The sequence below is a fragment of the Pocillopora damicornis genome, chromosome 3, assembly GCF_964200805.1.
Source record: "Pocillopora damicornis chromosome 3, jaPocDami1.2, whole genome shotgun sequence".
Taxonomy (NCBI): Eukaryota; Metazoa; Cnidaria; class Anthozoa; order Scleractinia; family Pocilloporidae; genus Pocillopora; species Pocillopora damicornis.
This window is the reverse complement of record NC_142672.1, coordinates 32,090,060-32,102,161: the sequence shown is the minus strand read 5'-3', so window position 1 is coordinate 32,102,161 and position 12,102 is coordinate 32,090,060. Positions and strand designations below refer to the sequence as shown.

The window sequence follows — 12,102 nt, the reverse complement described above, 5'->3', positions numbered from 1 at the left end:
AAACCAATATTTTTCTTTCAACTAAAGTGATTTGATAGAGAGAAAAGGGAGGATCCATAAGTTATTTATCGGCTTGAGGTAGTGACTGACGTGTTTGCTTAAAAATACTGCCCAGCTGGAAAACGAGGTATATTTATGAAAAATGACAACGAAAGTTGGGATGTACTCGGCGACTCACGAAAGCGTTACCGTGGCCCGTGGGCAGAGATAGGAAAATACTGACCGGGTAAAGAACCAATCAGATTGCAAGATTCGTTACCGTGCCCTCTAAAAAAACAATAAAAAGTTTTCATTAGTACATATTACAGAAAAATGATTGAGTTGGTTACTTTGTCCTCTGTGATAATTTTATAGCGCAATGATAATTTGATAACTTCGGATCAATATCAGTATCTGCCCACCTACCCCTCCCCTAACTCAACAACAGTCAATTGATAAAAGTTAGGGTTAATTGATAACAAGTTAGGGTTAATTTTGGATGAGGGGAGGGGTAGGTGGGCAGTTGCCCAGATACTGATATTGATTCATAACTTCCATTTTAAGGTTCGTTGATGACATCTAAAGAGAGTTAATTCTCATTTGAATGAAGTTACAGGTGCAAAAGTCGGAGAAGCTCCCAAGCCAATGATATCCTCTGATTCTCTTGAACCCATACCTCATTGTTAGCATATAGCTTGTCAAAGGAGCTGATTTAAAATTTCAGGAGTTCTTACACGTTGCACATGTTGAGCACTGTCTGTGGGCCGAGGAAAAAGATCAGCTTCAACAGATACGGCAGCGGTGGAGTCTATCTCCTTTCATAAAGCCGTAGGATAATCACCCAATGAAGTAAGGCAACTAGTCTCAGTTGTGTTGCATCTCTGATGGCGCAAACTTTGAACAAAACTTTTCTGGTTCGATCAAAATCATCGAATGCCAACTGTGCTTTTAAACAAGAGATCCAAAATCACACAACCAAACCTTTACGCAGATTCCTTTTTTTTACTCATTCATTTGTATTTGTTTATTTATCGATGACTGTTAGTTTCTTTGTCTATCCGTTTATCCATCTATCCATCTATCCATTCATTTATTTCATTTTAATTTGTTAATTTGATTTCTTTTCCCGGAGAGATTAAGAAAAAATTGAAAACTTAAATTAGTCCCTGTAACGACGTCAACTTCGGTAATTATCATCTTCCTTCACAATTAGATTGAATATCCTGACAAACAAAAGAAAGTAGACTAATCCACCGATCAGAGTTCAGGAGCCAACAAAAATCGAAACGATGACATGTGGAGGTCTTTAAAGAAGAAATTATCCATTTATACTAATACAACTGTACATTGTACAGCTTGCTTATTGCATTAATGTTTCACTCTTATTGTTTGTACCAGTTGATTTGTTCCATTAATGTGAGTAGCTACCGTTGTGTGCGTAATTATCGCATAAGTACAAGTGTTCCTTCATCCGCAGGAAAGTATAAGGCCTTAAGCGACGCGAGCCTGCGAGATGCCTGCCAGGGGTCTATCCCTCATCATTGGTGCCAGACCCCTGGAAAACCTCTCCGCGACTTGTCTTGAGGCAACACGTGTCCTGCAGCAATAATAAGGAGGTCCTTCTCGCGAGGTTTATACTGAGCTATATCACGCCCTCTAGCTTTAGAAACTTTAGAGGCATCCTAATTTACGCATTCATTTTTTTCCTGTCTGACCGCTAATTACGGAATCTTACTTCCACACTGCCCCCTGTTCATAGACAAGTGTGTTTTTTAAAAAAAGCTGTATCAAAGGTAATATATGATAACTTTTTTCTTCTCTGACTTCTCCACGGTTTCTAATGTGGGCTGGTACCGAGTCTCGTCCAGGAATATGCTGAATAACCCGGCCACTAAAGCGTTCAATCCCATGATTCCGTAAGGTAAGATTGGGTGAAAACGTTCCTAAAAAAGACAAGAAACTTGATCTTTTCATCCAGATTCATTTGTGTCGAGAGTAATATATAAAGCCCAAGCCTATCCTACACACTAACATATAAAGGTCGATCGTGAATAAGAAATCATTTTTGCAAGTGCAACGTGCAGTTGCGCTCCGTGAACGTATAAATCTTCTCTTTCTCAGGCCCTTCTCTTTGTTCGTCAGCCATGTAAGAAAATGTTGCTTATTACAATATATATTTTTCAAGAGAATAAGTGCTGCGATCTAAATGGCACAGTGTCGCATCTTATTCCACTGTTACTTCTCTCGCAGTTAATGTCAGTATTTTAGTTTTCGATAGGTTAATACGCTTTGCTTCGACGAAGGGCTCATGATCAAACAGTCAGCTTTTCAAATCTCATTACCACGACTCATCCGTGGCACTGCTGATTCTTTAATCGTCGGATTATTTTTGTGATAGGTTCGTTTGGTACGGAAAGAAAAGCCTTTACCACTCACGTATAAATACAACGGCTTACCGAGTATACGATGTACGGAGTACAGAATGATCCAATCCCAGCTGCACCTTCAAACACTCCCATGGCGATGTTTCTGAAGTGAAGAATCAATAATGATAGTGTCGATATAACACAGAGCAAGCATTCCGAACTTATTTCACAGCACCCTATGATTGTTCCAGAAAACTCGAACCACCCGCTTAACCAATCCGATGTAAAACTAAAATCAATAGTGACTTGGCAGTTCACGCTTTTCCGCACTTCGGATAGTCTGCTTGTTTATCTCAAGCATTGATTGGTTAATAGTGCTTTTTTCTGATAGGCTGCTGTGATCATCTTGGTTTTGGCTCTCTGACACTCTATCACCGTGACTCCCGCAGTTCGAAAAGATTAGGCGCTAAAACTTCGATAAACTAGTAAGGTAAAACTCTTTAGCTCTCACCCTGAGAAGCTTTGCTTCGCTTAACCTGGATGGTGGCAAAATTCAAGTGTAAAGAGGCTCGAAATTTTAACTGTAACTCGTAAAATAGGTTAACCGTAAAAATGTTTCTGGTAACCGAAACGAAAAGAAATTAAACGTTAGCCTCACAATGGCCCTAATTTTAACCTTAAGCCGTAAATGTTGCATTGAGACCCTCATCGAGTAACTGAAGACAAATTTTCTGTTCAAGTAGCTTCTCGCATTGATTCTATCAAAACCTTTAGCCGAATATGATAAAAAAAATGTATGGCGTTGGCAATTAGACCTAAAAACTCTTACCTGACAGTTGTAGGAAAGAGTTCTCCTGAATACACATACAGACCATCATAAGATATCATTATCCAAAATTTCGACCAGATCAGCGACATAATGATTTTACCGGCAAAATATCCTTCAAAAATGATAAAAGCAATGATTGTAAATATCATGCATTAATAATATTAAGTAAATTGCCCTTGTTAAAGCGATTCTAAGAGAGGTTAAATAATGAAATCCCACGGTGATTTTCCACACAACAAGTAAAGAGTACGTTTTCGCTCCTGTATAAAAAAAATCTTGACATTTTTGTATATCAATGGTAGTCTGAACAGCTAACTATTTTCTCCAATGGTGCAATATTTTCCTTTCTTAACTATTTATTACTAACCCTTATTGGACTCGTCGTCTGTTGCAAAGAGAAGAGAGCCCGCAGCACCGGCAGCAGTGAGGAGCATTGGAACAATGACGCCCTTTTTACGACCAAACCTAGTAGAAGAGGTTCTCTCTCTTACTTTAAGTAAAGTATCTTCGTTCATTACAAGCTGCCTCCTAACTGTTTCATGATCTGAACAATTTGTCCTCATCTATTCTTTTAGATCAAAATAAGAGTACGATGCATCACCACACACACACACACACACACACACACACACACACAGTAACAGCAATAATGTATAATAATGGAGGTTGTTATTATTATCATTATTATTATCATTACTACTATTATTATTACAAAAGTGATCTTTTCTTGAACACAAGAAATTCCACGATTGATTTCCTGAAAAGATTTTGTCGATATTGAGGATTTGTGAAAGGTGATAAATTTATCAATTCGATTGCACGGTGACTGATAAGATGAAAGAGTAAATATAGCACAATACTATCAATTGGAAAATTTATAGAAACTAAACGAATTTTTTTTTGTTCATGTTTCGTAAATGGCAAATCACGAGATTTTGTGCAATTTGTTACTGACTTGTTATAAATCCAAATGCCTGCCGGGATTGCTGGAAGCTCGATAACACTGGTCAAGAAGAAGTTCAAGTGCGTGCTGCCACCAATGGTGGGTGTGCTCAGGTATACGCCATAGTACACCATGGCATTGACAAACCTAGCAACACAAAATGAAACAGAGGAAGGTCACCTAAATGGCCACTGTTTTGTACCCAGAAGGCAAGAAACTTCACCCTTGCAATGCCGTTTCTCCCTTGGCAGTTTAAATAGGTAGCGCAAACTACGAAGAAAACGGATAAGTTCGTGGGATGGAATATTGTCTAGTTCAGGAGGAACAAATCTCCTTTCCGCCGCGGAAATTATGGCTGTCAGAGGCCACTTTGGTTCGCTTAACACTTGAATTACGGAAACCTACATTTCACTGAGAAGTAGTTGTGCCCTTCTTCCTAGCAGTTTCTTGTATAAAATGAGACGAATGTCGTTCTCTATAGACATTAGCAGCAGGATAGTTATGATTGAAGGAATCGTTGACTCCTGACTTCGGCAGTCAGAGAGACTTTGCCACAAGACAAGACATCGCTTCTTATACTATCCCATATAGGAACCACTTCAACTAAAATAAGGCAAGTCTGAAATTGATACATTCATCTACGGGCGGCCCAAGCTCCAGCTGTGAGATGATCATCTTGCGAAATAGGAATCATGGCGAAATCATAAGAGTTTGTATGGGAATATTTACGACGGCTCTTAGGAATATAAATACAATCAAACTCTCAATAAATATACCTCACCACCGTCATTTGACATAAACAAATTGTTTTAGAACCACGGATGCCAAGTTACGGTGTTGTCCCCGGCGAGGTCGTGTGTCAAGGTGATTGTGTACGCGGGCCGTTAGCAATGTCTAAACTGGAAATTTTTGAAGCAAACTGCGGCGTAGCGTCGGTTTCACAGGGAAGATTGAGTTTGTAGTGAATTGAAATGAAACTGAAGTACACGTGCTTGGATACTGCGTTGGATTTGTGGCCGCCCGGTCATTTTGAGCTTGGATTTCTCGCTTCTCGGATCGGGCTTTCGGAAATGGAGTGCGCAGCCTTGGGCTATTCTTATGTACGTATAGTAAACCTAGAAATAGATAACTAGCTAAAATGGGCTCTTATCAACAAAGTAAGCGGTCAGATAGCAAGCGATGCACCGTGGAAGTAAGGTGAGGTATTTTTATTGAGAATTTGATTGTATTTTTTATTCCTAGGAGCGGTCGTAAATATTCTTATACAAAACTCTCAGAATTTCGCCATGACTCTTATTTCGCAAGATGATCATCTCACAGCTGGACCTTGGGCCGCCTTTGATTCATCATCAACCAAGACAGCTCATTTGTGTCTTGGAAAAATTTCTTTAAATTTATTTTCTTGAGAGGTTACATGATTTTCCTACACTGTGGTGAAAAAAAAAAGTTGTTGATATTGAAAATTATTTAAGATTACATATTTCTTCTTCCTACCAACAATAACCCGTTATCAGTGTCTTCATAGCCATGTCGCGTGAACCGAACAAATCCCGAATGTCTCCCATTCTTTCTTCGTGCTTTACTTCAAACTTGATTTCCTCTTTCGAAATCTGTTTGCCATTCACGTGGGCAATGCTTTTGCAGAGATCCACAGCCTTTTCAGTCTTTCCTTTCACAATCAGCCACCGAAGAGATTCCGGAGAAATCCTGACAAAAAGACATGAAGCTATAAGTACGATTCTCAGAGGAAGCATCGTTTCAAGGCAACTAAATAGATAATTACTCAGCCATATCTAAGCATATATCACATAACGATTTTCAGCTGGAAATATCAAGTTAACGTTGACTGAATATTAATTGGATGGTTTGTCGTTGTCTAGTCGGTTAGTTTACAAGTCTTTAGGCGGAACATCTATGGTAAGCTGCTAAAGAACCCTGAAAAGTCGGCACTTACAAGAAGCCCAAGGCAAGAGGGATTGCTGGTGCCCCTGTGACAATACACAGTAATCTCCAATCTGTTATGAGATACGCAATTCCTGCCAGGCCCATCAACGAAAGGGTCCAAGAATACCAAAGAGACGTCCCCATTATTGCCCTGTGTCGAGCACCCACAAATTCGGAGATAAAGATGAAGATACTCACTCCACCACCTGATAAAGAGAAAAGTACAGATAATAATAATTAACTATGATTATAATGATTAGAGGGTACTAGTACCCCGGAATAAATACGTAGCTAAAAATATAACAGGGCTGGATTAAATTAAGTAAATAATATTTATAGCGGAGATAAAGTATTCCCGAACATACATTCGATCTACACAGACATCAAACCCACAAAAACAAAGAATTATAACAAGATTTAACAATTTTCGAAGATCAAACTCTAGCTACCGTTACATACATGGACAAAAGTACCTTAAGATAAAACCAGTTGCCGAGTGTCATCAGTACAATGAAAGATAGTGCTCCCTAAGAACCGAGTGAGAATTCACTTTCAAATAAATGTGTATCGCATAAGCAGCTCTGTGAAATCCCTACGTATTTTTTCATAGCACACACTTACCTAAACTAAAACCAACAACGAAACGAAAAAGAGTGAATAGCCAATAGGAGTTGGGGAAAGCTGACAGCAAGCTGAATAGTGCAACAACAAATCCAGATGTGAATATGATGATTCTCCTGCCGAATTTGTCCGATAAAGTACTTATTATGGCGTTACCCATCAAAGAGCCAAGGAAGAGCAAAGAGGAAGACACAGTTCCATAGATCGCTTTGTCACACACCAGGTCAAACTGTGAAGGAAAAAGGAGACTTAATAGATTTAAGTAATTTTCTAATTCTAGTCAGATTAAGGTTGCAAAGTGCATTTAATATCGGAATACCAAACCTAAAATCAAACGAATAGTATGAATTCCAATCAGAGCCTATTCACTCACTAATGTCTGTACCTGTGTGACAACTGAAGTATACTCGCCAACAAATTCCCAGGCTCCTCTTGACATGTTACACCTCAGATCGTAGTTGTTGTCCCCTGGGTACACAATTGCACCTATCTGACACTCAGTGCTGTTTGCAACGCAACGCCACCCGGGCTCAGCGGCAATGAACGTTGACAGAAGCAGCGGCCATGCGAACCAGAACCACCCGAGGATGCTGGCGAAGATTAGCAGACGCAATTGATAACGGCCGAAGCTACCGATTTTTGTTAGCACCTGGTCAGCGGTTAATGCCATTGCTTGAACAGACAAGAAAGAGAGGGGGTAGTGTATATTTTCTGATTGTTTTTGTTTTGTTTTATTCTTATTTAGTGTAATTGCTCAGGCTATTATTGAGATACATATGCTCTGATTGGTCGAGTATTGTGTCATATCTTGCAATAATCACTTTGCACGAGGTGATTCTAGCAAGGGTGCCAAAATTCAAATGACTGCCCTGCGTTTGGAAAAAGTTTCCGAGGAAGTAATAGACACGATAGAAGAAAATTCAATTGCAAAAAACACAGAAGCTACTGAGTTTGGCGTAACATTCCTCAGAAGTGAACTGTGAAGTTTTTGCTGATTTATCAAATAGACCTGTTAATTAACTTGATATGAGTAATCAACACAATAGTAACAAAATGCGCGCAATGCTTTCTTTACTTACAGAATTTACAATGGAATTCAAAAGCGTCTGAGCAATTATATTAAAACAATTATTCGCCTCAGGCTTTGTGGCGATTGTCCCATGATCCCCTTGAATTTCTAGCCTTTTGATTGGCTGAACGGAGTCAGGTTATGAACTTGTTACTTTAAGCTCAAAACCTAGTTCCGACAAATATGGTCTATGAATTTTTGCGAAGTCAAAGAAAAATTTTCACTAAGCGAGCCGTAAAGCAACGGCGGAAAAAATCGTTTTGATCGAGAGCTTACAAGTAAAAAAGTAACAGAACTAATATAGAAAATGCGACGGGCCTACCACCGAAAAAGACAATAAATTCGGTTCAAACATATTTCACCGTATGTAACTAGTATTTCTTGCCGTCCGCTGAGGCCTGAGCTTAAGCAACACAAAGTCGCCTTGCACACTTTAAATTTGCTTTAACTTAAACAATTATTTTTCTCAGGCTTGCCGAATATGTCATTATTATAATCAAGTCGGCGCCACTCGCCTCGTTGGTTATTTATCATCTCATACTCGTAGAATAATTGTTGGATATTCACCTTGCTTTTAACGAGTAATTTTTGTGTGGGATTTCCCTACACTTTGTCAGGGCCTGCGGTATTTATTTATCTATTTGTGTACGAAAGCAAAGTTTCGGTCACGTGGTCTCTGATTTACACTTGAATGATTTCATTACTTTCAACTCCCGTTTATTCCTACCAACAACCGAAGTTTTACGGAGAGATACATCATAATGACAAAGTCCAGTACTATCCTGTGGATTTACGATTAGCAATTTGAGGTTCCCTCTTTCAACTATGATTTGTTGATACGTTGCGTGACGGCACCAGGTTCTGTAGATTCGCAAGTTAAAAAACTAATGCCTTCGAACTTCCTGCCAAAATTTTACACATTAACTGTTCATGTTTAAACAGAAAAGCTAATTTGCAAAAGTATAGTTTCCGTAAAGTGTTCTAAGCTGGAAGCACGAATACTATTAACTAACATTTGCAGTTGCTTTCTGGTTTATCCAGGTTTATCGTAAACAAATTCTACTCTGCTACGAGCGACTGATTCCAATATTTCCGCTAAGGAATAAAAGTAGACGCTGACTTTGGAAAAACTCTTACCACCATTGACCAGTCATCCCAACAGGTTTATTTTGACAAATGGTAAGCACACCTAATTTCCTCGAAACTAGAAGTCCAAACATGTTTCTCCCGTAACCGTTTTCTCGTCTGTAGCTTGGGATTCTACGGAATCTTTACTCGACATTTATCACTATAACATGACAAAATGTATTACATTTATTGTGAAGGTAATCTCACTGCATCAACGTTTACTTGACTAAAGTCCCGCACAAGTACGCATTGCGAACCCTTTTTTAAATTTGTATCTATCAAAGAATTTATCTTTATCTGTAGCCGGTTTGAATATCGAAAGCAAGTGCTAGCGCGACACGGAAAGCAATCAAGAGGTATGTTGCCCCTTATTGATAGATACCAACGGCGGAGGGTAATTAGCAACCGGCTATCTGTCGTTTGTTTAACCCTAAAGATGTTTACAAGGTCACTCTTCTGATCCTCATTTCAGATAAGATAAGGTCAGTGATTTGGGTTACACGAATGTTTCTCTTGGTTTTTATTTCAGTAAGTTAGAGCTTGCTCTTTCAATACTGTACAACTCCTTCACAGCGACCAAGAGATTAAAACACTAAGGAATTGCCGCCTACATTTCTAAAGAATACGGATCTTCTGAGCTTTTTCATCGCACTTGTTGTCACAACTTTAATTCATAATACTCCTAAGACTGTGTTCCATAGTAAAACATAAAACATTTGATGAACTTTAATCACGAACAAGCGTATTACTAACTTTATCAATAGTTGCTAAGGAGTTTCGTTTTTTACACTTCAGAGGAAAAGCTTCAAATCAAGGATGAAAAACGAACAAACTCGCTAGACGAAAAACTTCGCTTAGTAGCCCTCTTGAGTTGTCTGATGTCGCTTGTTAATTCGAAGATCGCTAGTTTTTCCTTGAGTGGCATTCTCGTTCTGATTTAAAATTCTTAACCCCTAACCATGCACTTATGGACATTTTTTGGTTCATCTTGATTTGGAATTGGACCTCTTGAATTGGAATTTTCCAGTCAAATTATACGTGCGGTAACGAACCTAAGTAAATCTGATCTAATCATGCTCGACAAAGTTAAACGCCCTGAGGGAATCAGATATCCATCAACTCTGCCAAGTCAGACGTCTGCGGAACTGAAAGCTATTTTGATTTCGTTGGAGCTATTTGAGGTATGTAATTAATCCCCGAGTTTGTTCTGTAAGCTGTTATGAGTATAATATCTGAAGGTATTTGCCGCAGCTTTTAATTATGAACCATTTCTCCAAATTACGCTCATCCCATTGAAAGAGAAAGTGATTTCATTTCCTCAAGGTAATGATTCATTTTCTTTTGCCCTTCAACTGGGTAACATTTTAACAGACTTGAAACGAGCATTTCGTCCAGTTTGATAAGTACTTCTTGATACAAAACAGATTGTTGTCTTCAGCTAGACCTGGTATTGGTTCCACTAGGTCTCTTGTACAGTGATAAGAAACGGCCCGTTTCTTGTATCAATAAACAAACTGAACTCACCTCTTCTACAGAAAGGAAGTGAATTACCTCTCTTGTTCCTTTGGGCAACACATAAAACAACTGTATTCTGAGGCTTAAGGTTATAGTCGTGTTGATGGCTCAAAGTGAGTATCTGTTACGAGTTGGGTGTCATGTGAACTAGATGATATTTCACCATCCCGGGAATGTCTTAGAAGGGTGTCACTTTCTTCTTATATCGTTTTAAGCTCCAAACACATTTTTTAAGGATCCGTTTTGGTCTTAAGTAACAAAGATTAAAAAGTTCTCGCCTGCACCAGCATTTTCGTTTATCAGTTTAACTGATCCACGCTAGTCCGTTGACCATAGACGTGACTGCCTACCGTCATAACCAAAGCGCCAAGGATTGAAATACTGGTCGGGCTGATAATATGTAACGCTTTTTCAAAAACTTCCGTTTTTAACCTGACCACACAAGAAACATAAGATTCTCAAAACGATCTTTACAATAAAATCTCCACTTTTGAAATAATTTTCCAACTTTCAAACGAAGATAAGATAGTGCAGATTGCGGGTGAATAGTGTCACGCAAATTCGTCAAAATGTGATGTTTGCTTTGAAATACAACTGTTTGCCTTACGATGTAATTATTTCTGTCAATCGCTACCTTTCGACAAGCCTGCGGGCGTTTGTAGCGTTGTGGCGTTTTCCGACCCAGGAAGATTTGAGACGAGTCGGGGAGAGGTTTGCTGGGGGTCTGGCACTAATATTGAGTGTTAAAGCCTTGCAGACCTCTCGCCAGCTCATGTTGCTTAAGCTTGGCCTCTTACTTTCCAGTAGACGAAGAAACGCTCGTGCTAATGATGAAGCCTACCCTCAAACTATCTTTCGACAGCATAATACTAATCTTCTTCAACGTAAAACCATTGTTCTCAGCTGTGATAGGATGGTTTTTAACTTCTAGCCCATTCATTGAGCTCCCTCAGTGGTCAGTTACCAGACATAAGTTCTTGCGGGCCGGCTGCAGTGTCAATTGAAACCTCGAGGTTTGGTCAAGATCCTTGCCTATACTTTCATTCGAGCAAACAAATTTCAAAACAAAATTACCCAGAGAAGCTGTGACGGAACAGTTAGCACATTAGCCTGCGTTGAGAGGTCCGGATTGACCTTGCCGGGTCACCGCCTTGTCTTCTTATGCTACTACTGTACAATTATATTTCATTCTTCCACCTAGGGGTGTAAATGAGCAGGTTAACTTGTGATGCACGGGCATCCCATCCAAGAGGAGTTTCAGTACTTCCTAGGGACATCATGCGAGTCGGGGATAAGCTTTTCCACCCCCTCCACCCACAATAAAATTTCTGCTTATGACAATATTCCTCTAGATTTACCTCTCTCCCCTTCTCCTAGCCATTCATCGTGGTTCCCAGGCCGTTTACCTGTGAATATACATCAGTTTTTGCAACATTTGCTCATCCAAACTAATGTTTCAAAGCAACAGAGCCATGTTCCTTTCGTTTTTAAAAAAATGTGAAACAGTCTTAATGTTTCACCAGATTAGGCAACCATGATGAACTCAGTCTGCATGCAAGTATCTGATTTATTGGGGAATGTACCATAAACCAGTTTAGGAAGGAATTATATAAAACAAGTTCCACCAAATTCACTTTTAATTATGAATTAATAATTTCACCAAATGATTATTCAAAACCTTTTGCACGCTACACGCTGTAAACATAAA

At 39.2% G+C, this 12,102-nt stretch overlaps 1 protein-coding gene across 1 annotated transcript; it reads right to left on the bottom strand.

Moving 5' to 3' along the window:
- Positions 1-961: 961 nt before the first annotated feature.
- Positions 962-10,619, bottom strand: LOC113666046 (uncharacterized). Its single transcript, XM_027181799.2, has 10 exons — positions 10,404-10,619; positions 7,068-7,354; positions 6,683-6,911; positions 6,072-6,267; positions 5,612-5,824; positions 4,130-4,264; positions 3,542-3,639; positions 3,175-3,286; positions 2,436-2,508; positions 962-1,922 (listed from the first exon to the last, which is right to left on the bottom strand). The coding sequence occupies exons 2-10, from the start codon at positions 7,350-7,352 to the stop codon at positions 1,767-1,769; spliced, it is 1,497 nt and encodes a 498-aa protein (XP_027037600.2). The 5' UTR covers positions 7,353-7,354; positions 10,404-10,619; the 3' UTR covers positions 962-1,766.
- Positions 10,620-12,102: the final 1,483 nt, after the last annotated feature.